The following is a 27,529-nucleotide window of genomic DNA, read 5'->3' on the forward strand; positions in this document are numbered from 1 at the left end:
TTGTGTGCTCTCCTGCTCCCTTTGATCCTCGTTGGGATTACCTTCCTTTGGGCTTGGAGGATCGCCTCCTTAAGGAGTGACCACTCTTCTTGGACACCTGGCTCCCCTCCCCTCCAGGACATTGAGCTTGTGCATGATCAGTTAAAAAAGTTAGACATTTATCTGGTCCTGCTGACTTATGAACTTCAACCAAGAGTGCTGAAAGAGCTGGCTGAAGTCATCATGGGCCCTCTGGTGAAACTCTTCCAAAACTTGTGGTGCTTGGGGGAGGTCCCTAAAGACTGGAAGAGGGTTAATGTTGTGCCCATCTTCAAGAAGGGGAAGAGAGAGGACCTAGGCAACTATAGGTCAATTAGCTTAACTTCTATCCCAGGGAAATTCCTGGAAAAATTCATTAAGGAGTCTACATGCAATATGCTTGCAAAAGGTAGGATTCGGAATGACAGTCAACATGGCTTTGTTGCAGGCAGGTCTTGTCTAACCAACCTCATCTCCTTCTACAACCAGGTAACTTGCCACCTGGATAGAAGAGGTCAACATTGTATACCTAGACTTTCTAAAGGCCTTTGATCTGGTATCCCATGAGGTTCTCACAGGAAAATTGGAGGATTGCAGGCTTAAATGCTTAACAGTTAGGTGGGTAAGAATCTGGCTGAGGAGTAGGACCCAGAGAGTTCCAATGAACAGATCTGCATCGTCCTGAAGAGAAGTGGCCAGTGGTGTCCCTCAGGGGTCCATGCTTGGTCCAATGCTTTTCAACATCTTTATCAATGATTTGGATGTGGGGGTGAAGAGCTCACTGACCAAGTTTGCACATAACACCAAGTTATGGGGGAGTGTGATCATGATTGAAAATAGGCTGCAGATACAGGTGGACCTAGACAGGCTGGCAAGTTGGGCAGATCGGAACCAGATGAAGTCAACATTGAGAAGTGTAAAGTGCTCCATCTGGGGACAAACAAATCTCCAACATACTTACAGGCTCGGTGGTACCAAACTGACAAGTACCACAACTGGAAGGGACCTAAGGGTAATAATAGAGCATAATATGAACATGAGCCATCAGTGTGATCCAGCAAGGCAAACAATACTCTGGCATGCATCAGCTAATGCATCTCAAGCAAAACCAAGGAAGTGGGTTCTGGGTGCTGCACTTTTCAACAAGGGTGTGGAAAAGCTTGAGAGAGTCCAAAGAAGGGCCACCCATATGATCAGAGATTTGCAAGGCAAGCCATATGAGGAAAGGCTGAGGGACTTGGGTCTCTTAAGCCTAAAAAAGAGAGGGCTGAGAGGGGACCTGGTAGCAGCTTACCACTATATTAGTGGAATACATCAAGGGCTCAGTGAACAACTGTTCACCAGGGCTTCCTTAGGGAAAACCAGGAGTAATGGCCACAAACGCCTGGAAGACTGTTTCAGGATTAACACTAAGAAAACTTCTTCACAGTTAGGGTGTCCAGACTGTGGAATAAACTCCCTCCAGAGGTGGTGCAACCACCTACCCTTGAAATCTTCCAGAGGAGACTGGACAGTCACCTCACTGGGTGTTACCTGACCCCAGTTATCTTTCCTGCCTAGTGCAGGGGAGTTGGACCTGATCTTGTGAGGTCCCTTCCAGCCCCTTACAATCTATGTATCATGCTGAAGATCTGGTATGCCCTTTCTATTTAAGAACCTATTTAAACAAACAAACAAATAAATAAATAAATCACAAAAACATTCCACATATATTATATGTGGAACACCTTTGCAGCTGGTTTGCCATTTCATGGTACCACAAAGAGGCTGAACTTGCACTATGTTGCCATTATGGCACATTTAACATATTAATCATGCCATAAATTTAACATCTCATGGGAGAATCCATTGGCTCCATCTCCTAGAGATTCTCCCTACCTAAAGGAAATCCTAAAGATACAGTTAATCTGAATTTGGAGTCACTGGGCTACTAGTCAGATGCAAAGGATCAAATACTTCAACCAGATACAAAAGGTTCTGACAGAATCTGAAGCCATTCTTCACGTAGGTCATGTAGTTAAGCCATTCTTCCAGTTGCCATATATCAACCAAACACCCTGCTTGCCCTACCATTAAAACCATGGAAATAATCAGAGAATCCAACCTTTTCTCCTCACCCCTCAGTAAAGGAAAAAGTCAAATGCCTATTTGTTTCTGAACAAATTTCAATATCCCTCTACAAGGGCAGCAGCCCCACTCATCCCAAGCATACCTCATTGAGCGCACCAGCCTAGCCAATAAAGTCCTTTTTTCCTCATTTGTAAATTTCATGACACCAGGAGTCTCAAACTTCTGCCGGATCCACTGGCATTGCTCAACATCATTGATAAACATGAACTCCAGTCCAACGTGCTGACAATATGTGCTCTGAGAGGGCAAATACAATCCAGAAATTCAGAACTTAATGAGCTAGACAGCATTAAAAAGGCAGCTATTTTAAAATTAAAATCTGTTCCTTTATATTAATCAATCAGATGGCACTTGAACACAAGGCAATTTCCCGCTCCCCCCACACCTCTTTTCTAGAAGTTTGCAGGTCAAGGGTTTTTGGCTGGGGGGAGGGGGGGGGGGGGGGAGTTTAGCTAAGCCCCAACTATTCCAGAAATCTTAGGTGAGGGTCACTTCTCGCGTCACATTAACTGCCCTGTTAACAGCTTGAATGGATTATTGTTGTAGTTAGGAACTGTCAACAACTGGGAACAATCTGATTCGATATGATTTGTCCAGATAAAAGTAGTTATACAACAATTGCCACACTAACCTCCAACCGCTTAATGATTTCTCGTAGAGAAAGCGTTGCCTCATTTCCTCCTATGAAGGTGGTGGTAGGCAATCTGAAAACCTTGTCCAGGTCAGATTCATGCAAACCATAAAACCCTGCAGGGTATTCATTGATGAGTGGAAAGGCATGAGAAAGGCAAAAAGTACAAAACAGAATCATTATATGAATGTCAAGACAGCTTAAAAAGAAACATCTCAGCACTGGGGAATGAAGGGCTAACAAAAGTACTGTACGTGTTAAAATTATAAATCTGGCATTTTTAAACCACATCCCCTACCACATTTTTAAATAGGAAATGCATACTTCAATGGACTATGGGGTTTATTGTAATATTTCTATTAACTGGTTGGATTGTAATAATATTGTGTGCCTCAATTTCCTATTAACTTAAAGCCTTCAATCTGGTATCCCACGATCACCTCCTCTTGGCAAAGCTGGCCAACTGCGGCCTCGGGTCCACCACGATCCCCTGGCTGGGGAATTGGCTCCGTGGTCAGACCCAGAAGGTGGTGGTTGATGGAAGTCAATCGTCATGGTGCCCTGTGACCAGTGGGGATGTTGGAGTCAGAAGTGGACTGGCCAAGTTCACCGATGACACCAAACTTTGGAGCAAAGCATCCACACCGGAAGACAGGAGGGCGATCCAGGCTGACCTGGACAGTCTCAGCAAATGGGCAGATGAGAACCTGATGGTGTTTAATGCTGAAAAATGCAAGGTTCTCCACCTTGGGAGGAAAAACCTGCAGCATCCTTATAGGCTCGGCAGTGCTACACTGGCTAGCACTACAGAAGAAAGAGACTTGGGGGTCATCATTGACCACAAGATGAACATGAGCCTGCAATGCGATGCTGCGGCTAGTAAAGTGAGCAAAATGCTGGCTTGTATCCATAGATGCTTCTCGAGCAAATCCCGGGACGTCATTCTCCCACTGTACTTGGCTTTGGTGAGGCTGCAGCTGGAGTACTGCGTCCAGTTTTGGGCCCCACAATTCAAAAGGTATGTGGAGAAGCTTGAGAGAGTCCACAGAAGAGCCATGCACATGATCAGAGGTCAGGAAAACAGACCTTAAAACAACAGGCTCAGAGTTATGAGACTCTTTAGCCTGGAAAAGTGCAGGCTTAGGGGTGACCTGATGGCTACCTATAAGTTTCAGGGGTATTCACCAGGATCTGAGGGAACGATTGTTCAGAGCATCCCAAGAGATGACAAGGTCAAATAGTTATAAACTCCTGCAAGACCGTTTCAGGCTGGACATAAGGAAGAATTTCAAGGATTTAATTAATCAACCTTATTATTTACAGGGTGTCAGCATTTGAAAATATATTACTAAGAGCATGTCAAACTCAGTAAATGTCCACTGTGTTTTCTGGCTGGCATTTTACTCTAATTAAAGATGTCATCATGCAAAAAGAGAAATCACAGTGCATAAGTGCTTCTTCATTTATATATTTGAATGCTACATTTTGTGTGTCTTTCCTAATAACCAGATCTAGAAGAAGCAGAACTAGAGGGATTACAAGCATAATTAAGCAAATATCTGTTAGAATACTACTATTCACTCTTTGTGCCATTGTTATGTCTAGCATTTAGGAAGCTTTGGGCCAAAGAAAACCAATTTAAATTTCTTTACCTAGTTCCCTTATGGATTATTGGTGAGCTCTAATACTGATAAACATTGCCCATCCGGTGCTCTTTATTCTAATATATCCTTAAATTTTCAAAACAATAGGAATTATATTGATCATATTCTGGCATCTCTCACAATGATGCTATCTAACAGATGAAGGTATTCCTGAATACTTCCGAGATAGGGTCAAGCAATGTTTGCAAGACTTGAGATTAGTCTTCAGAATACTGACTATTCTATTTTTCTTTTTAAAAGATTTAGCTTAGACTTCATATTAAGAAAGCAAGAGGGAACTTGCATTTGCAGGACTCTGACACTAATTTGGGCACCTCTACAGTTGCCATGTTGTCAGATGAAAAACTATTTAATGCATAGTTCATCATCCACAGAAAGATTCACTCACAAAAACACATTCTCCAAAGCTTCCTAGGAGCAGTTATGATAGAACAGCATGAATCACTGAACTACAAAATTGGGAATTTTAGCAGCTGAAAAATAAAAGATCTCTATTACATAGGACTAAGATAACCCAGTGATGAGCAATATAGACATACCTACTAATATTTATTGGTTTAGATGTGGTCTAGAACTCTGAACTGTATATGACAATTCCCTATATTTTTTTATATACAAGTAATAAGCATTACCTGTTCACTTATTGTATACCTGGGTCACCATTCCACCATCCTTCAGTTTCACCCATCCTGTCCAAACCCTCTGTTCGTCAATTAAAGAAAATACCATATGGTGTCACCAGGATGGAAAGGAGGAAACTTTATTAGAAGGTTTTAGCCACCATACTATAATCCAGCCACAGACAACTGCCACATGCACATTATAAGTTACTGTGTCCTCAGTCAGGCCTCTCAGTTCCTGAATGTTATGAACCATGCTTGATCTCCCCAAACTTCTGCACAAGAGCACCAGAACATAATTGTTGCTTCTACAGATGTTTTTACTTGAATTAACTGTAAGTAGTACAAGTATGAGGGAATGTTCTGTTCTCAGAGTTTCCATGTGGGTGGTCACTCTAGATTCACATAAAATGCATCATAATACAAAGTTGAAAGAATTTCTTGTAAAATATCACAAAAAAGCAAGAAGAGCATTTAATTAATTATGAGTTGTTCTATCCAAGCAAAGTTAATATTAAATTATTTTATAGTAATCTTCCCTACCGACTGTGACACCAGGGCACAGCTCACCTAAACATATGGATTTAATATACAGTTCTCACCCAGTTTATCAATAGTGGTGATTAAGTCAGATGGAACAAATGAATCCAAGTCAGCATCCAGAATTCCTAGGGGATCCAACTGAGCCACATGATGCCCACGGATCTGAAGAGAAGAAAAAATGTAATTAAATAAAAGAAATCGGATTGACAAAACTGGTCAAAGGAGAGAGTTTGGTGACACTTTTGCCTATAACACACACACACACCTCCTGGGATCAAAGGAAGTCAAGATAACACTAATCCCAAAAAGGAGGAGCGTGTTATTGGATATACTCACTGAGTTTTTCTATTATAAAACACTGAACCTTACTAATGTGTAGGTGTAACCAACTACATTATCTTTCTTACATCCATTTCACTTTAATTTCACTTTAAAATATAAATAAGCATTCCTTTTCTATTTGTGGTCTATAAAGCTCTGGAAAAATTTAAGAAACTTTGTCCAGTTTATAGTAGTAACTTAAAATGTTCTTTGGCTATGTAAATGACAATGCAGAGCTATAATCATACAGTCCTAAGATAAAGATACCAAAATGTTGGTGGAACAGATATTACCACTGAAAGACTAGCGCTGTACTGCTAGTATTAAAGAAAATCCATGTCAGATAGGAAAAGAAGTTACAAATACTGTACAAGTCCTCCCAGTTCTACTTCAAGAAGCTTTGAGCAGCCCAATTACATAAAATCAAGATGAAGCTAACAGCAGTTGAATGCCACTTTCAAATTCAAGACCATTCTGAGTTAGGTGTTTAAGAACTGCCATTGGCGATATTTGCCAAAAGTTACTTGACTCACTGCAGTATCTCAGAGATACAGTATTTAAAATGCTTCAGATAGCAAACACTATTCTCTCCATGCTGTGTAAAAATGGCTTTGTTTAGACATTGTTTATAATGTATTTCTCACTTCCAAAACAACACTCAACTATTTTACACAGATATTACTTTTTATTAAAGAATTAATTAAATGTGCTATGCTAAGGGCTAAAGTGTGGCTTTAGTGCACAAGGGAATAACCAAACATTTCTCCAAGGTACAGTTCTAGTCTAAAAAGGCACTTTTAAAAAGTGACTTGTAGAGTTCTAAAAGTACATCGATTTCTACATCAGGTGGGCTCCACTTACAAATAAAAGACTGTAAGTCCTGTAAGTAGAGCCTGGGCTCTGACAGTCAAACCACGGTTCTTCACATCTGGATGCATTGTCACCAGCAGCAAAATTTCTTCAGGCCAAGTTAAGCCCTGTGCAAGATCACTGTTTACAATGATATAACTGGGATGATTTAATTGAGGATGGTCCCGCTTTGAACAAGGGGTTGGACTAGATGACCTCCTGAGGTCCCTTCCAACCCTAATTTTCTATGATTCTAGGATTACACAAATGCATGCAATTGGAATTGAGCAAACAATTCTGTTGGTAATGCTCGTGTCAGTAGAGAGCCTTCAACTCCCTCAGCTATGTTTTCTCTGCAGTATTAGCAGAAGTAGTCAAAGTACCTTATTTTAGGCAAAATCAGATATAACTCCACATACAAACAGAGGATCTCAAAATCACAACACTGCCATTTTTACATACAACTTTACAATGAAGCCATATAACAAGAAGTGCTAATTGCCGAGGAAATTCTTTGCATGCCAGAAATAAAAATTCAGCGCTCCATTTTTCCAGCATCTGTAAGAATACATAATTTTTTCAATATTTACAGGTATATTAATGATTATGTATGGAACAATGTCTGGAACTATGACAACTATATTGGACATAGCAATCAAAACATGCTGGATGTATTTTGTACTTTTTTCTTCTATTTCTATATCACTAATTTAGTTTACAGTATACAAAACAAGAGGCAGCTTTGGGTTCAAAGCTACAGATCTAGTCAAGGATGGCCTGGTTGGGAAGTGAGGAAGGGAGGGAAAGAAACAGAACTATCTTCACTAACAGGGAGCCAGATAATAATAAACCATGTTCCGATTCCAGAACCGTCATTAGTGGCCATGATGAATGAAGCCAAAAGGAAGAAAAATTGATCCTTGTGTGACAGCCTGCACCCTTCAAGCATTGCAAGGAAAAAGAACAAAAAGCTATTTCATTTAAAACTTAACATGACAAGTCAAATGGCAAAAGCCTGGAAGTGGACATGCGAGCCCCACAATTTGCAAGCAAAGTTGGGTTTTCTTATCAAAGATTCAGTGGAAGACAAGACATATTGTAGAGATTTGGCCTTAATACCAAGGTTTCAAGATAGTTTTTTTAGTAAGACCATCCTAAAACTGTAAAGTTTCACCTTGTTCTGCAACAGGTACCCCACTTGACATAGCTAGTATCCATTTATATATGGATATAAATCTATACAAAAATTTCTGCTCTCCAGGACAGTAGGATTTTTGAATTCCTGGTCTGTATCCTGTATATAGAGATTCACAGAAATGACATGCACCAGTTTCTAGAAGAAGCTTCGTTGTCCATCTGCCCAAAAGAATGGCAAGGAAATTCAGCAGAAATAGATTCAGAAACTTGAAAAACTGACGAGAAGCAACTAATATTCTGAACAGGATATGATGCTGCCAGATCAATGACTTAATTCATTAAATAAGTGAAGATTTAACTTAAACAGGTCTTCCTCAACAAGGTGCTCTGACTATGCAGAAGGTTCATAAGTCTGCTAGTGGCTTGGAGTTAGCATATTGGGGTCTCCTAACTTAGAAAGTGGCGATTTCTATTTTAAGTCCCAGCAATCTCAGGCTCAGTGTCTACTATAAACAAAAATTACCAAAAAGGCCCTTTAAATGAACATCTAATTGTTCATTAGTCTGGCAGCATTTTAGTAAAAAAAAAAAAATGAAGGGAAAAGTAAAAACTGTCAGAAAAAAGATGTACAGGGTAGAAAATCAGGGGGAAGGACTGCCAACGTAAAAACATACAAAAGTAGGGATGGAAGGGACCTCACAAGGTCATCCAGTCGAGCTCCTGCTCAAGGCAGGAACATCGCAGACTAAACCAACTCGGCCAAGTGTCTGTATAACCCGTTCTTGAAAACTTCCAAGGATGGAGATTCCACAATTTTTCTTGGTAGCCTGTTTCAATGCTTGAACACCCTCATAGTCTGAAAGTTCCTCCTAATCTCCAACCTAAATTTCCCCAGCTGCAGTTTGAAGCCATTGCTCCTAATCTAGGCCCCTACAGCCACAGAGAAAAGCCCACCTCCACTCTCTATAATCACCCTTCAGCTACTTAAAGACAGTTATCAAGTCATACATCTCTCTTCTCCTCTGCAGGCTAAATAACTCTAGTTCTTTCAGCTTCTCCGCATAAGTCTTGCCCCCCAGGCACCGAATCAGTTCTGTTCCTCTGCACTGGACTCTTTCCAATCTATCCACATTCTTCTTCATGTGTGGGGCCCAAAGCTGGACACAGAAGTTCAGGTGAGGCCTCACCAGTGCTGAATAGAGCAGAAAAATCACTTCCCTTGATTTACAATCAATATTCCTGTTGATACAACCCGGTATGCTGTTGACTTTTTTGGCAACAAGAGCACACTCTTGGCTCATATTCAGCTAATGGTCTACTGTAACCCTTGTTTTCTCCCCAGTACTGCAGGCTAGACCAATCTGCATCTGTGCATGAAATTATTCTATTCCAAGTGTAAGACTTTGCACTTGTCCCTGTTGAATCTCATCTGATTGATTGTGGACCATTTCTCCAGTCCATCCATTTCATTCTGGATCTTATCCCTTCTCTCCAGAGTGTCTGCTGCTCCACCCAACTTGGTGCCATCTGCAAATTTGATACGTATGTACTCAATCCCACTGTCCAAATCATTACATTAAGATATTAAAAAATTCCTGACTGAGGAGAACCCCACTTGAAACCTCCTCCCAACTAGACATTGAGCCATTTATGACTACACATTGAAAGCAAGTGCCCTACCAGTTATGTATCCACAATACATAACGTGACTAGAACTTCATCTAGTCCGTGTTTTCTTAGCTTGTTAATGAGAATGTTATGGGAGACTGTCAGAAGCTTTGCTAAATCAAGCTTTGCCAGATTAGCTGCTTGCTCCCCTATCCATAGAGCGTGTTACCTTATCATAGAAGGAATTCAGGTTGATCAGGCATAACTTGCTCTTGGTGAATCTATGCTGACTCTGTCTGAACAACTTGTTCTCCTCTAGGTGTTTCACAACTGACTCCTTGAGGACTTGCTCCATGATCTTTCCAGGGAACAGTCAGACTGCTAGCTCTGTAATTCTTCAGATCCTCATTTTCCCTTTCCAAGCATCTGGGACCTCATCTGAATGCTGCAAGTTCTCGAAGAGTATAACCAATGGCTTTGAAACTAGCTCAGCCAATTTCTTCAGTACTTTATGGTGTATTCCATACAGCCATGCCAACTTGAAATCATCTAGCTTCTCTAAGTAATCGCTAACCTATTATTCTACTACTCTAGGCTATTTGTCTCTCCCTTATCTTTGCTGCCAGCTAAACTTATCATCCAGTATCTGCCCCATTGTGAAGGCTGAAGTAAGAGAGATATTAAACACTTCAGTCTTCTCACCATCATCTGTAACCAGACTGCCTTCTGCATTCCATAAGGGATGTAGTTTCATTGGTCTTCCGCTTGACATATCGGTACCTATAAAATCCCTTTTTACGTCCTTGCCAGCAGCATCTCAAATTGTGTCTTGGCTTTTTGTTATATACTACCCTCATACTGTGACTGACTTTCTACATCTTGCAGGATTCATTTTTTAGTTCATCTCATAGAAGAGATTCCTGCCTAGCCTGGCTGGCATCTTGTTGCACTTCCCATTCTTCAGTCACATCAGCATAGCTTACTCCTGTATTCTTAAAAGGGCCTCCTTAAAAGTACAGCCAACTCTTCTAGACTCCTCGTCCCTTTAGACTTGCCTCCCAGGAGATCCTGCCCACCACTTCCTGGAGTTTGTTAAAATCTGCTTTTCTGAAGTCAAAGGCCTTTATTCTGCTGCTCTCCTTCCTTCCTCCCCTTAGGATCTTGAACCCTATCATTTCATGATCAGTCATCTAAATTACCTTCTACCTTCATATTCTCAACCAATTCCTCCATGTTTGTGAACAGGAAGTTAAAAGCTTTCCCTCCTTGTTTGCTTCTCTAGCATCTAAATCAGAAAGTTACCCCACACATACTCAAAGAATTACTTGGGCTGCTTGTGTACTTCTTTGTTTCCCTCCAAAGAGATGTCCTGATAATTAAAGACCCATATGAGAACCAAGTCCTGTGATCTGGAAGCTTCTGTAAGTTATTTAAAGAAGACATCATCTACCTCTTTCTCCTGATTTGGAGGCTTGTGTGTATATATGTGTATATGTGCAACACCTCTTCCTTCCTATCCTTCCTGAACAAGCTATAACCATCCAGGATTATACTCTAGTCATGTGAACTATCCAATCACGCTCTGTAATCCTAATTACAGCAGAATTTTGCAATTTGTACTAGGAGCTCAAATTCTTCCCATTTTTACCCCCGTGCTTCTTACATCGATATATAAACATATTTTATGGGCACTTACACACATGCAGGGAGGCTGGTCCAATGTGCTGTAAATCTAGAGTGTCAATTAATTGAGTCTGCTGGAGCGTGGAAATTAATGTGCTCCAGTGGCCTCCAGCCTCATGTGTATCAGTGTCCCTGTGCTGAAAAATGGCAGCAGGGTGCTTTGAACTAAAGCTTGTTGAACAAGCTTTAGTTCAAAGTGCCTTGCTGTCATTTTTTTCAATGCAGGGATGCTAATACACATGATGCTTTGGGCACTTTTAATTAGAGTGGTTCGCAAATTAAATCACACCACCCCGCCTCCCAGAGCACATGTATAAACACTCTATTATGGTAAATAATCCTATCTGCATTAATGATGGTAATCAATATGTCCTGTTGGTACTGAGTGCAGAATTGAATCCATAAAGATATTTCCATTGGGTATTACTCATTTTCTGTCATTCACAGCGTTTAGCCCAATCAGCTGTATTAACTAAAAGGAAAGGGGAAAAAGCAAAGGAACAAAGGCAAAAGGAAACAACAATTCTCTCTGGATATCAACATTCAGTTATCTTTGCTAACTAATTTTTGTAACAGATAACTGTTCTGTAGTCTCAGAACAAGTCTCATGTTCAGTGTAAGAGTAAAAGTATTAAAGTCATCAGGCTAAAAAGAAAAAAAAAGAGAAAGAAATTTAATTGCTACAAGCAGAGACAGAAGATGTCAAGGGAGATTTACAGTACTTCTGCACCACACTTAGATTTATCATTTGGCCAGCATTTTGCAGCTCCTGGCAAAACAGCTTCATTACTTTCTCCTCTCTTGTTTTAAAACTTGTATTTAGAGACTTGTGTAAATCATAAACTGTCAACATTCCTAGACTGCCAACTTTTAATATTTAAAAGAGGAAAAAGTTGTTAAAAATGGTTACTAGATTCATCATATTTGGAGAACAATAATTTAGAAAACACTGATTTTTATTCACCAATTTAATACTTCACATACCACTGCAGTAGTGAAGGCAAGCAGGAGGCCATTCTTTTTAAAGGTCACTCTTTCAATTAATGGAAAATTCCAACCCACCAATACAAGCTTCATCCATTCTAGTTTTAAAATAACTCAGATTCTCCAGTTATTTTATTCTGCATGTCTGCACACTCTCCCCTCCCTCCCCCCACCATTTTACAAACCACAGTGGTCTACTGCTCAAGGCAACTCCATCCACCATAGCTGGAAAACCACTTAAAAAGATACGGTGTGACAAAAGACTACATGAAAACCAGTGGTTTCGTGATTTTGGTTTTAATACATTTGGCGACTTTTTAAATTTTTGCTCAAGGATTTCATCAAACTATATCTTGCTCTGAGAACCCATTCCTCCCTACTGATGCATCTGTGAGGACACAAGTCAAACCTTTGAATGGAGAGAAAAAGTTACACAAGAAAAATCATTGTTGCCCTCAGTTCAAATATGGTAAACATGCAAAATACACAGATTTACAATCTATCTATTTTCCTTGCATCTTCACGCTCAGAACTACATGGCTTAACATTAGGTATTGTGGAAATAGATCAGAAAATCTGCATTACCCATAGTGTGATAGAAGTCAGGAAGTTTAGATTTAAAATGTCAGAGCTAATACCAAACAGAGTTCAGTATTACAGAAAGTTGTAGATTAGTGGTCTTTTGGTAAAGTAGGAGTCTACTGCAAAAAGCACAAAAACTGGCAAATCTAAGAAAAGAAAATTCTGTATTTTTCTCTATTAGATTTAGTTATCAGGGAGAACCTGCTTACAAACTGACGGCAGCCATTCAGTGTAGCAATCAAAAGACTACATATGTTTAAAGGCAGCAAGGTGCCTTAGATAGTCCTTTCATTGTTTGTCACAGAGGCATAGACTCTTGCCATGTGCAGATATTTCTGTTCCATTGATCAAATCAGATAACACCCACTTTCAAATAAAGGGGAAGTCACTCTCTTCCAGCATTCTGCTTCCAACAGTTTTTTTAGAAGCACAACAGCTAAACTTTTTGTTATAGTCACTCTTATTTAAGAGTTTTGCTACAAATTTCAGTGCCAACCAAAGTACATCAGGCTAGCCTGAAAGCGAAAGTGTTTTCTGAATAGACTACTGGTTAAGCGGCGCCTGTAATTATATAGTCCCTTTCACCTATCTACCATACAATGCTACACATTTGAGTTATCAAGACTGATACTGGATCATTCTCAATACCAAGATAAGCATGATACTATGCAAACAAATGATGCTGTGGTACAAGCAAAACAGTGCAGAATCAATTTGGGGAGTGGGGTGGGGCATCTATTCCCAGTAACAAGGATTCACAATTAATACAGCTGGAATAATTACAATTTTTTTCAGTCTGGCCACTTCTCTAGAACAACTCAAAAATATTTTTGGTTCACATAAAGCCAAGCCAAAATTTGTCAGATTTGAAAAATGTATTTTCGGTCATATCAGAGAACACTGTTTTCTGCTTTCAGGTTCCCCTTTGTTTAAAGTTACATCTATTTTAAACAAAAAGTCTGTCGCTAAACAAAATGTATGCAAGAGAAAGGGTCTAAATGAAACATTTCAGAGTTACAAAAAGTTTCATTTAGGCATTTTTTAAAATTTCATTCCCCCCCCAAAGTTATTCAGCAAAATTCACATAAATTCACAAAAGTGTTTAAATTCCCCTAAAACTTCATTTTTAGCCAATTTGCCATTGGTCAAGTAGGTTGTGTCAAGCTCTACAATCCATTCTGATTTATTTGGGAATTCCAGTGTATTCCTTCCCTTTTCCCATAGAAAGAGAATTTGGTGCTAATGAAAATATAACTGGACATTGATCACTGTTTTCCTTGGTCTGAAAACAAATTCAGGTGAAAAAGTCCACTATGGAATATGATCAGAAGTTTCACTTTACTGCACACATCTACTTAAGATATATACACATATTCACTAGATTAAAGAAAAAGCTAGTTCACAATATGAAGTAACTCTGTGGCAATTCTATCATCATTCACACTCAAAAGATTCTAGCAAATGGAGCATATGGATTTCAGAGAAACATTACTTTATTTTCCCAACCAAAAATCAGTAAATACCTGCACAGAAAAAGCTCCCAGTAGAACACTGAATACTTTATATACTTACTTGATAAGCCCTGATCAAAGACTGCACAGCTAGGTGGTCCTCAACTAGTTTTTCGGCTTTATATGCTGTCTGGGTCAGTCCATGGCTCTGAAGCAGTGATGAATGGTCTGGTAAGTACGCCTGACCGGAAGGAGCCCCAGCATTGCCATTTTGAAAAAACAAATCCCAAGACTGGATAGCAGTATAGAAAAGAAAGGAACAAATAAAACTCACAATGACAAAAGGAGCAGCTAGACATGACAATGAATAACATCACACCATTGCAGAATCAAAATCAACTAGTTGATAGCCTTTGTCATATTTCAATACATGCACAATTTCTGTGGCAAATTAATGGCTCTCTGTGAATGTAAGTTTATTGTTCATTATAAGTTTATTGTTCTGAATGCAAGCATTTGCCATGATGGAGAGCTTTCTGTTAGAAGAAAAATACCAGTGTAAGTTCAAATTCAGGTGTGTGTTTTTCTGAATGAGTTGGTCAGTATCATTCCTATTCCTCATCATCCTGGAACATTATATTAATCTAGACTTCAGGGTGTTTGTAAACTTGTAATTTGCCATAACTACAAAAATCTAATTAAACCACAAGTGTCGCTACTTAAGTCATGATACCTAGTTCCCTCTGAGTAACAAAGCTGGAAGTCAATCTTTGGTTTATTGACAAGCTTTAGATCTACTCAGTGGGGACCAGAGGCAGACAGTGTATCCCAAAAGTCTGACAAGAAAAACTGGCCAGAGTATCCTGAATCTGTGTATTCCTAACTGCCTAAGCCAGAGTTTCAAAGTGCTCCAGTTTCAAGTTACAGCTTCTCTCTTCCAGCAGCAAAAGGCTTGGGCACCAAGAGTACAGGCACTATATACCATCCTAAGAAATAAATTCCCTTCCTTTGTTCATTGAGCATTATTAAGAACGCTCCTTTCTTACCTCAATACAGACATGCACGACTTGGTGAACATCAGCCCTCTCCCTTGTAAAATGGCAATGCTGCCATGCTCACAGGGGTTTCGTAATATTCTATATTTATGGAAGCACTTTAAGGGTTTATGACAAAAGGTGCTAATGAAGCACCAAGTGTCATCAAATCACTTCAGTGGACACAGCTGAAACTGGAACAATAGTTAGACTCAGTTGTTTAAAGACCTAAAGCTTTAGAACATATTTTGTTCTTTATTCTTATTTACATCTATTTTAAAAGCTTAGCAAAGTGCTATACAATTGTCTCTCCCATTTAGTAGCTTTGGTGCGTTCTTCCAGGGAACCTGCATAACTGAAAGTTCTGTCCCATCCACATGTGTCATCCTGAACTGGCACAGATCACAGCAACCTGGTTATGTTGACAGCCTGCTCTCTTCCTATCACTCTACTGAAAACTTGGTTCCCCACTTCCCAGAGAGCTTTTTATGCAGGAAAAAAAATTATGTATCAAGAGATTTCAAATCCTTACTCTTCTTGAAACAGATATTCTGAAGCTCAGCTAAAGAAGCTCTTCAGTCAGTCACTTGTACTGCACAAAACTGACAGCAAGAGAGCTAGGTTTCCACTGTTTTCAATGGGTATCAAACAAGGGGACACAACTATTCAAATCTAGTGTCAGGTTCACACTTTGTTAACTGCTTAAAGTTACTCAGATGCCAGAGCTCTGAATGTCTTCCTCCCTATGTCAGATTTTAAATCTTTTATTTGCATGTCTCCACAGTGATACTTAAGGCCTTCAGAGCAGAGGAATTATTTTGGTAATTCAAAATGAAAGATCATTATTACATTAAAAAAATCCAAATATCTTATTAATTCAAATGTGTAGCTTCCAGAGGAGATCTGACATGAATTCAAAGTTATATTTTCAAGTAATCCAGGCAAAATGTTAATTATGTCCAGCCCCCATCACTCTCATTTTTTTTTTTTGAGACTGAGTAGTGAGCAAGCAATATAATATAACTTCCTGTCAAATGCCAAGAGACTGTACTTTTAGATGCTATAGTGCAGCATAGGCCGTCTCACAGGCAATGGAACAACACTGCCTTTGGCAGAAGTTGGCAGTCTTGTTAATAAAATCTGAATAGAAGTTTTGAAGATGTACAACTATGAGGCTCTAACCAACTTCTGAAAGGCTACATTTGAAGGCATATGTGGATGGAGGGAAGGAATCTCATGCATTTCACTTCTGCTATCAATGTTCTTGAACGTATTGATTTGTTGAACAGGTTTGACATTTAATCAGAGGGGAGGGAAAATACATCATTTGGCTAAAGAAAATTAGTTTTTCCTAGACACACATCCATCAACTTTCAGGAACTTATATGGCATCTTTCAAGATTGATACCAGAGTACAGTCTTTTGGAGTTCTTGTATCAGTGTCTATCTCTGCTAATAATGCTTGCTATGCAACTGAAGGCATAAAAGACCCACTCAGTTTTCACAACTTTCTCAGTAGAATAAATAGTCTCTCAGTTCTTTCTTTATTCAACAGAGATCTGACTACATTGGGCTGAGTTATACCAAGGAATAGGAGACTGTCAATGGCATAGGGACATAAGCTATAAACAAGAATTATAAAAGAAAAAACGGATGTTGATCCCCAGTGGTTGATCCTCTGTTGTGAGCAAACTTCCATCTTCCCACAGAAGCAAATCCATTAGATACCGATGCCTGAGCTTTTAATTTCAAAATAAGTCAAAATGTCAAAAGATACGATGACATTTCGTTATCACATATTATGCAGTACTACAAAACTAATCTGAAATAGGTTATTTACACTATAACATCACTGGAGGAAACTTAAAGCAGTTTTGTCCTCTCAAGTAAGGCAGAAACACGCAACCTGAGCTAATTTTATAGCATCACTGTTCATACAAAACAAGCTTGTTTTTATAACACCAATTTCCAAGTATACAATATAAGGAAGGAATTAAATACTCACAGTAGAATGGCTGCATACAGGAAAACATGGTTACCATTATGTACTCAATATTCAACCATGCCGTTTTGCAATTAATCTTCTGATAGTAATAACTGAGCCTTGTCAAGCCCCTTCCCTATGATCTATGGCCCTGACATCATTCTATGAGCAGAAATAATGATGCCTTTTTCAGAGCTCATGTCACATTTTATTCCCAAAGCTGTTTTGGATGCTACTTTCAGAAGAAGGAAGACAAATGCAGAAGCAGAGATGCTTCAAAAGGAAAGTATCAAGTGGAGACGAGGTGGGGAAATGGGAATATAGGAGAAATTCCTTCTGTAACCTACCATCTAACCAGGTTTAATCTCTCCTTAGCTTTGCAGAAGTTTCCTTAATATCTACATATTCAGGGAAGTACTTCTAAGGTCAAAACACTAATGATGCTGGAATCTAAACCTGAAACAAAGTCACCTTGTATGTTAAACGAGTGAGCAACCAAATTTTTCAATCTTATGAGAAAGTAAAATACTGTTGAGACCCATGGTTTGTGGACATTTAAAAATAAAGTTTTTTAAAAAAAGGGGAGACAGGGGAATTTGTTTTAAAAGTTGAAACAAAAGATGCAAGTTGACAAGATACATCTGAGCAGAATAGCAGAATGTCCAAAGGCAAGTGAAATAACTAGGGCTATCAATTAATCGCCATTAACATGTTAATTGGTTCTTGCATTTTTTTTTTAACCAATTAACCGCACACATGATTTTGAAGCCCACACCTGGGCTCCACTCAGCCACCATCACCACTGCCTCCAGACTCCTACAGCAGGGTAGCAGTGGCAGCACAGAGGACCGAAGGGCAGCCCAGGCACGGACTCTGGGCTGCTGCAGCAGGAAGGCTGGGGTGGAGGCGGGGAGGTGCATGCACAGACAAACACATAAGAGCAGCAACAGCATGCATGAGGTCAGGAACACAACCAGGCAGCATGTACAGCAGTGCCCAGCAGGTAAGTCTGTGGAGGTAAAGGGGCAGGGAGAGACAGAGGGAAGGGGCGGTGGCAAATTGAGGGCCCATACAGTGAGGGAGGTAGCAGGGCAGTTCATGAGACAGAGCCGCAGGCAACTCAGCCACAGAGCAGGCAGGGGATGCAGCATGGCCAGTGTGCAGCTCCCGGAGCAAAGGCAGCAGGGCACAGAGGCTCAGCCTGCACCCCTGGACAACCCTCCTGTGGCTCCGTCCCATGACCTGCCCCAGCCCCGGGGCCTCATACACCCTTCCCCCTCCCCCCTCTCCTCCCCATCCACAGACTTAGCTGCTGGGTGCTGCTCTACACCCTGCCATGCTGCGTTCTTGTAGGGTTACCAGATTTCCAGTTTTAAAGTATATCATGATTGCAACAACTAATATAGAGGAAATTAGATTCATATTTATTCATTTTATAAAATTCCCTAATAAAAAGTTTGGTTTAAGATCACCAACAAGAGTGGAATCAATCTATACTTAATCTTACTAGTATCATTTTGTATTAATATTTAGCTTACCTTATGAACACTTTTAGGGTTTTCAAGCCATGCATAATACATTTCTTCCACATAATTTGAATTACTTCCACTCAGGAATGGTTCTGTGGCTCCGGATGAAACATAAAGTCGGTTCTGTAGAAATACCTTTCTGGCCACATCTTGATTTTTCAAAAATTGAATGCCAGGATGTTTTAAGGTAGCTGCAAGCAACCTCAAAAGACTCATGGTTAATAGAAGATCCAAGCCTAATAAAACAAAACAAATTCAAATCAAGAGAATGGCTAATGCATTACAGATGTCTTGCAATGAAAACTGTGGTATAAAGCTAGAACTGTTTTTTAAACAGAACAGAAAAGCCCACTGATCATTTATAGAGTCTGCATATACAGATGTTGATAACAGTGATGATCACCCATTACCACCTATCAAACCCAGAAACATTTCAGAGTTGGGAACCAAAGATATCATTAAGGTTTCTAAAGTAGGAGTAGCCCCCTACTTTTAGATACATTCCTTTGAAACCCAGGCAACAGAAATCACATTAACCCACTCACTCTTCCTGGTACTACTGAGATCTGTTGCTGCTGTTACTCAGTTTTTGTTTTTTAAAGAGTCAACCTTTCTAGTAGCTCTCCTGGAGGGTTTCAGCCACAGAATCCTTCTGAGAAGAAAAGGGAAGACTGGTATGTCAATTTATTTTGCCATATAGGGTAGAAATAAAAACATGAAACATTATGGTGGGCTTTGACTGGGCACTAGGCTTAAGACCAGATTACAGCAGGGGTGATTTAGTTCAAGCTGTATAGTGATGGAGCTATCCTGTTGTGCCCCCAAAGGCCATTTAGTTTCCAGGCTCACTTTTTAACTGGGTAAGTGCCCTGAAACTTTAAAATGTGACAAAAAGGGAAGTGCTAGATTCAGAGAAGTCTTGAGCACTAGTAACTTCTAATGTTATCACAGGACATTGAAGCATTTCTAAATGTAAGCTACAGTTTGAAACCTAGCCAAAAAAGCAACCATTATGTTAATAAAAATCAAACTCGCAAAAAAAGCAGTATGAAAATAAAAACAAATCATCTGAAAAACAATGCATTAACCAATAAAAGTTAGAAAACTTGAAGTTAATCCTGGCACATCTTCCATAAGAGTATGGAAAGTGGGTCATTTAAATTACATCAATCAGTTACCATTACAAATTCATCCACAATGGGACAGTTGGTTAAAACTGGTGTAATAACAATGTATTTGTGTACATACACATCACTGAAGGGAGCATTCACATAGATCCAAGATGCAGAACATGTACCATCAGACATAGCAAAAGAAGAGGAAATGTTATCCCGGTGCAGCCCTATTTTACTAAGCCACATTATATGGATCTCCTCTGTTGAAAGTCATGAAAGTTTTGCATAATTGAGGCCATGGAAGGGACACGCAGTTGAAGAACTCTGAATCCCACTTCAAATTTGACACACTTCAGCGATATGCATTTTCCCCAAAGTTTCCTGTGCATTTCAGAAGCAACACTGCTCTCCAGCTAGATCTCTGGAGGCTCCAGAGGATAGCCAAGCACTCACTTGCCATCCATCCAACTCTCCTTCCCTTCCCTGTAAGCACTTAAAATATGTTCCTTCTCCCCCTTTCTTCCCCAGGATCATTTCTGAAAGTGCTTCTTTACCCATGGATGCCTGCACCCTTGTTGTCTGAAGCACACCAAAGTAGAAATGAAAAGTTAATCATTTAACCAATAAGCCCAGTGGTAACCAGTTAGCTTACCAGTTATTGTTTCATGTGGGGCAGGGCACAGTCTGTCAGGGAAGGGAAGAAAGGGAAGCCACACAGTATCCCAGCAGGAACTGGAAGACAGGAGGAACAAGGGGGACTAGTACCCATAGCCTATGAAGTTTTAAGAGTAAAACAAACAGTGGCCTGACTCATCAGTTAAGCAATTAGCTGCTCATTCACAGGTGCTCCTCCCTTTCAAGGAAGGGCTTCATGTTGGGTTTGCTCTCTGGCTAGGCTTGTGACCACCTTCTTCCCCCCACCCCCCAACACCAAAGGGCCTGGGAAGCAGCTCCCAGCACCAACTGTGTTCCAGCTGCTGTGTTATCAGTTAACCACTTAACCAATATAATTAAAGGAGGCTAAACAGAGAATTTTTTTTAACAATATTTACATCCAAAGGCACTTGCAGCGCTTCAAACAGCATATATGTTCAATAACCATCACAGGCGGGCAGAGGGTAGATTCAGGCTATATATTATATATTCACTGTCAGGGCAGCTAGGATCTGGAACCAACTTTCAAGAGAAGCGGTGGTGGCTCCTACCCTGGGGGTCTTTAAAAGGAGGCTGGATGAACACCTTGCCAAGGTCATTTGACCCCAGTACTCTTTCCTGCCATGGCAGGGGGTCAGACTTGGTGATCTGCTCAGGTCCCTTCCAACCCTACCAACTATGAAACTATGACCCAAGTCTGGAAGGCAACTTTGATTTTTAATCTTAGTTTGGCTCTCCTCACTTATAAAATGGTTAAGTAGAGAGGTACACCAATATATTGGTCGCATATGAGATCAGTACCAATAAAAGGAAAATACATATTATTGGCTATCAGCTTTCTTTGGCCAGTGCAGCTACTACCAGTAATGCGACTGATAAATACTCCTTTCATGTGCACAGCTACACGCATACACGCAGCCAGGAATGCAGCCTGGCAGCTTGGAGAGCAGCGTGCTGCTGATAAACCTGTTGGGTGAAAGAGACATAAAGGAGGGCAGGGGTGTGGAGAGGGGGCAGATCGAGAACCCCACAGTGAGGAAGAGAGTGGGTCAGGGGCTGCCCAGCCAGGTTGGTAAATGGGACCCTGGGGCCAGGAGCAGGATGGAGCTGCAGGCAGCTTTTCCAGGCAGCATGGGGAAGGGGGCTGCTCCTCACTGCTGTGCACACCCCCAGGGGAGGCATGGGGAGGCCTGTGCCCTCCCAGATTTGTGACCTCACTGCAGTCTTGGGGCCAGAAACTACGCCCAACTCTTCCTGGAGGGGGACTGGGCTGGGGCTGGGCTTGGAGCAGACTGGAGCAGGGTGGGATGGCCGCAGCAGCAGTGCTGGGAGGGGTGGCTATGAGGGAGGGCCCATGGGAAATTTTTGGGTGTCTACAGCCCTCCAAACCTCCGCCTAGCACCACCTGTTTGGGGCCGCTCTGCTGCCTTTTCCTTGGGAGCCCTGCACTGGCCATGCATCCCCTGGCTGCCCTGTAGCGGGGGGTTCATGAGGGAAAGGCAGCAGAGCAGAGTGCCCTGAGCAGGTGCAGCACTGGGGGGGAGGGGGTTGGGAAGCTATAGCCAGCCCTCCCAGGACCACCATCACCCATCCCATGCATCTGATCCCACCCTACTCCTGCTCTGAGCCCAGCCCTGGCCCAGACCCCCAACCAGGAAGAGGCTGGTGCCACCCCTGGCCCTGGATGAGTAGCCTGTGGCTCCACCCCACGCCCTGCCCCAGAATCTCATTCACCATCCTGGCAGGGCAACATCTACTGCAGCCCCAGCCCCACTCCCTCCCTCACTGTGGCGGCCTCGATCTGCACCCCCCTCCACAGCCTTACCAGCAGGATGCTGCTCTCCAAGCTGCCAGGCTGCTTTTCTGTAAATTGACTACTGAGTCAGTAACAGCAAATATGGCTGGTTAATAATCAACCAAGAAAATCTTTATTGGGGCACCCCTAGTTAGACTGTAGTTCTTTCACAAGATAATAACAAAGAAAAATTACTGTTTGAATAACACTTTGGAACAATTCAATGCAAACTCACTTTAAAATTCAGGATTGAAAACAGCTTTCCTAGGAAACCTTCTTTTATTATTTAAATACATCTAGCAACACAGCATCACTACAGTGAGCCTCTCATAAGAGTAGAGATGGCACACTGAAACTAGCCCTGACAGCCTAAACCCAAAGGGGAAAAAAAAAAAAATCAAAATCTAATGTCTTGGATCAGAATTCAAGAAATGGATGCAGATACACTATGGAAACCCTCAAATCAGGTCAACAAATAGGAATATTTGGCTATAAAGACAGCAAAAATGTTGGCTGTGTAAAATTAGAGTCATTTCAGAAACAGCATCCTAGCCAAAAAGGGTTTTGCCACTTTTCAGTTACTACTTAGGTAGCAGAGCATATGTTAAAATAACAGGTGAACTAGTTACAAGATGCTAGCTCTACAACACACAATATATGTGTTACAGCTGCTAGCACAGATTGTATGCAGTGGAGCATATTCCCAACATATTTGAAAAATCACAGCTAGGTCTTTCCAATTCTTTCAGCATTCCATTTTGAGACATTCCTATCTAGCCATACAGCGAAGCAACTTGTCCAGTCTTATACTATTACATCAGATCCTGGCTTCCACAAAAGCAGCTGTCAGACTCATCTTATTTCAGAACACTAATGTAAAGATCACTTTCCTTCTTCACTTTGACTGTATCAACCCTCCATGAGGACCCTCCTTCATTATCATGACAAGTGGTGTCTTTCACAGAAGTGGCCAAACTGCAGCTCACAAGCCACATGCAGCTTGCCAGCATGGTTTCATAGTTTCTAGGGTCGAAAGGGACCTTAACAGATCATCAAGTCTGACCCCCTGCGCTAGTCAGGAATGCTGGGTACCATAATATCCCAGCCAGGAATGCTGGGTACCATAATATCCCAGCCAGATATCTATTCAACCTCCTCTTGAAGACCCCCAAGATAGGGGAGAGCAGCACCACTTCCCTTGAGAGCCCATTCCAGAGCCTGGCAGGCCTAACCATAAAGTAATGCCTCCTGATATCAAGCCTGAACCTACTCTCAATCAATTTGTGGCCATTTTTCTTTCTCCCAGGTGGTAAAGCATGTAGGGAGCAGATCACACCTCTGCTCCAGGCCTAGAACCAGGCTCTGGCCCTGCGCTGTCACCACCCTACTATTCCAATCCCAGCCCCAGGCCTACCCATCCATCCTGCTCCCAGTCACTACTTCCCACCCATCTGAAGCCCCATCCCATCCAGGCCAGTCTCCATGGAGACCCCAGGATCACTGAGGGGTGACAGCATGAGGCTCCCAGGTCAGAGCTATGATTCACTCCTTTCATGGCCCTGCCTGTAGAACTGGTACCCATTGCAGGGGCATACAGGAAACGGATTGCAGCTCTGCCGGCCCTATGCTGAAACCACCCAGCAATCCCAATCCCAGCCCCTGCTCCCTGGCCCCACCTGCCTGTCCCACTCCCAGATGCCGGTCCCAGCCTGCCTGCTATGCCATCCGAGTGATACATATATAGCACTTGCTTTTTGTGAACTCAAGTTCACTTTATCCAAATTGTTAGGTGTCACTGTGGAAGACAAACCAAGTCTAATGTAGTTGTCCACAGAAGTCTAGTGAAATCCAGCCTAGCCTAGACAAAAAGCAATTGTAAAAAAAATATGACAGAAACTTCAAAACATGTTATGAAGTTCCACTGCATAAGCCCTCCTTACCCAACCCCAAAGTCCCCTTCAGTTCAAAGTTAGAGTGTAAACTGGATTTAGCCAAGCAAAGCAGCAGCTTATTGGCATTTCCAATGTGATGGAAGAACCAGGCCCCTGCTCTTCACTTTTAAGGCACTCTGAAAAAACAGGAAGAGAGCAGAACAGGAAGAATGCCACTTTTGACACAAGAAACCCAAGTGCCAGGTAACTATAAGCTAGTTACCCTGATGCCAACTCAGGGAAAGTACCAGAAAGCTCATAATGGATTTCATTAGTAAAGAATTATTGGACAGAAATATAATTCATGGCCGTTGGCATAATTTTATGGAAAACAGGTCCTGGCACAAACTTTATTCTTTGACAAGTTTTAGTGGATAAAAAAGCTAGATGGCCTTGGACTATTCACTATTTTCATCAGTGACTGGACAATATAAAAATCAATGCAGTTGAGGACTCCAAGTGGTACAAAGATTTTCTGAACAGTAAAAAAAATTAAAACAGAGCAGTCACACATAGCAGACGATCACTTGGTATACTGAGACATTTTAAACTAAGTGAATAATGCTACCAAATGCAAAAAACTTGTGTCTCTCCCAATTTTCCCAGCTCAGGCACCAGGCTGCTGAGGCAGGAGCTGCAGCTGTGCCACATACCCCAGGACATGCTCCCCACAGGGAAAACCATACTAGCTTGACACTGTGGCACTGGGGGGGTAGGGGTGTGAAGGTGGGGGGGTCACCTCCACTCCAGGTTGCTTAGCACCCTCTTCTACACATTTGCCCTTCCCCCCCACTCTTCAGCTCTTGAATTTCCATGGAGAATTGGATGTGGCTCCCAGGGTGAGTAACTCTGGCCACCCCTAATTTATCATCTCCCATTCACTGTTAAAATGCAAATTCCTGCCTCTGTCTGCCTCACAGTGCCGGCCTCCACTGTCCACTTAAGTTTTCAAACCAACACCTATGTGCTTTCTCTCATTCTGTCCCTAAAGCTTGGAAGGCATCCCCCCACGACAAAGCTAAGGGCATAGACATACAAACTGTCTACAAACAGGGGAAAAGGGAGAAAGCTAGACCACAGTAAACTTGCACCATCTTCCTTGAGAGCTAAGTTATCACAAGATAGTTGGGCACACAGGTATTTACTGAAGAGTAGCTGACACAAGGTAAAGCTTTAGCTTCTACTACCCTGCAGTACAGTGTTCCTACATCCATAAAACATCAGACCCTCCTTGCCAGCATAAAGGCCACTGGTGTGCCAAGACCACTGCCTATCATGCTGAGCAGTATTTGTCTCCACTTCCTCAATCTCCTGTGTTCATCTGCTTTCTCCTGCCTATTGTGCAAATTCCAAGATCTTTGGGCAGAGACCATCTTTCTGTTCTGTATTCATATACTATCTAGTCCTTACTACAATACAAGTAATCACCGCCAAGTACAGTACTTTGGAAACAGCCTATTATGTCATACGAAATCCAGAATAATACCAGGCAATGCTGAGCACACTCAATAGTTTTTCTAGTCCTGGTATTTTTCTCTGGATAAAGTATTTCTTTTAAATGTAATGGTGCTAACAACAATGGAAATGCTACAGCATAACACGATACCAGGGTGCTATCACAAAAGGACAAAAGATGTCATAATGCTACTTAGGACCGGCAAGCTGAAGTGGGATAAATAACTGCACAATACATTTTTTCTCAATAGCAATAAATAGCTTCTTAAACACATGCTCCAAAGGCAGCCTGTTTAACCTCACTGGAGACAAAAGCATCCAAAATACAAAGAGAGTTCATTCCTAAAGTGTAACTGACAACTTAACAACATTTATGCCTGTGCTCTACCATTGCTACAATAAAGAATAGGAGGAGAGGAGAAAGACAGAGAAAGGGCTACCCGGACAGTACCCCCTCCCTCCCAAAATTAACAAACTTTCTCTTTTACAGTTAGCTTCCCTGCTACATGAGAATCTCTTTTTTTTTTTTTTTTTTTTTTTTTAACTGTAAGAGCAATGGTATTTAAATTAATCACAGATGTGGTAAGCAACATCCTAGGTCATAGGGAAATCTGGAAACTCACATTTTTCCTTAAAAAGACAAGATTTCCAATTTCACCAGAAAACAGAAACAAGGAGCCTGTAAGTGAAACCAAGCCATTTTCTTCTAGTTCCATTTAAAATTTTAATATGGGGTCAGTGCCCCAGATTAAGAGTTAATCCAATTACTAAACTCACAATCTAGAAAGGTGAAAAACAGATTATTTCACTCCTATAAGTGTACAAAGATTATTACTGTGGCAAATTGGTACCAGATATGTTATCCCTGCCTCATAAAAAAGTAATGCCTCAATTTATGCAGGCATGAAACAAATAGACAAAGCCATTGCTGGCATAACTGTTCAGATTTATACAAAGGATTAATTTTGCTCAGTAATCTAACTTCTTCCTAATTCTTCCTTTGTACTTGTGGCCCTTCAGCAGAGATGTCAGCCATCAGCATCAGAACTAGACAAATTAGAGACCACTGGCTTGATTACAAAGCACTCCAACCTACTCAGCCCTGAACCTGTCATTCAAAACCAGCACAAAGGGCAACAGACAGAATCAAGAAGCAGTTAGAATTGTTTCAGTTCACACCATCTCCCAAATAAGCTCTCAAATGGCAAAGGGTGCACTGAGATAGGAGCACCAAAACGAAAGTAAAGAATTAAAATCTATGAGATAGAAAAATGAGGAAGAATGACCTGGAAGGAAGGGTAATTTTGCATTCACTAACAGTATATTACAGCAGCATTAAAATGATGGAGGAAAACTGAAAGCTCTAGGGGATTTACACGGCCAAAAGCAAGAGGTGCGCAGGTCATTGTTAACCAACTGGGAAACTGTGAGAACCAGCCAGAGGTGCTGCAGCATTGCCACCATAGGGTGAAATTCCCTATGCATCTCTTTTTACAAGGCATGTGGAGCCAAACTGGGAAGAAGCTGCAGCAGAAAGGTGTGCCTGCCTGGATTAAGCGGGATAGCTCTACCTGGGGGAGCAGCATTTACATTCAAGTTGCTATTGCCACCAGGCATAAGCATCCCACATGCCTCCATTTTCATGTCAGAAATGGAATATTGTTAGAAATGGAGTATTGTTAGAAATGCACAGCTTGCATCTTGCACCTGATAAGAAAGAAACACTGCCAAGGACTTTTCTCCTTGCCCAGCCTTGCCACAGCTCTTCTTATACTAAATCACAGACTCTCCCCCAGCGCCTGATAAGGAAG

The 27,529-nt window shown here is 41.3% G+C and overlaps 1 protein-coding gene across 5 annotated transcripts in view; it reads right to left on the reverse strand.

Annotated features, from left to right (window-relative positions):
- OGDHL (oxoglutarate dehydrogenase-like) overlaps positions 1-27,529 on the reverse strand; it is a 95,750-nt gene that overhangs the window by 65,463 nt on the left and 2,758 nt on the right. For 3 of the 5 annotated variants that reach the window (XM_019555582.1, XM_019555581.1, XM_019555585.1), the window contains exons 1-7: positions 20,936-21,026; positions 20,536-20,615; positions 18,778-19,004; positions 14,343-14,513; positions 5,666-5,768; positions 2,780-2,895; positions 2,231-2,385 (exon numbers count right to left, since the gene is read on the reverse strand). In XM_019555582.1, coding sequence (XP_019411127.1) covers positions 2,231-2,385; positions 2,780-2,895; positions 5,666-5,768; positions 14,343-14,513; positions 18,778-19,004; positions 20,536-20,615; positions 20,936-20,985 — 902 coding nt within the window. In that variant the 5' untranslated portion in view covers positions 20,986-21,026. Of the gene's footprint in view, positions 1-2,230; positions 2,386-2,779; positions 2,896-5,665; positions 5,769-14,342; positions 14,514-18,777; positions 19,005-20,535; positions 20,616-20,935; positions 21,027-27,529 lie in introns of those variants that run through there. The other 2 variants (XM_019555583.1, XM_019555584.1) reach the window with 2 other exon arrangements.

Source organism: Crocodylus porosus, unplaced genomic scaffold, assembly GCF_001723895.1.
Source record: "Crocodylus porosus isolate Cpor-Errol unplaced genomic scaffold, CroPor_comp1, whole genome shotgun sequence".
Classification (NCBI taxonomy): Eukaryota; Metazoa; Chordata; order Crocodylia; family Crocodylidae; genus Crocodylus; species Crocodylus porosus.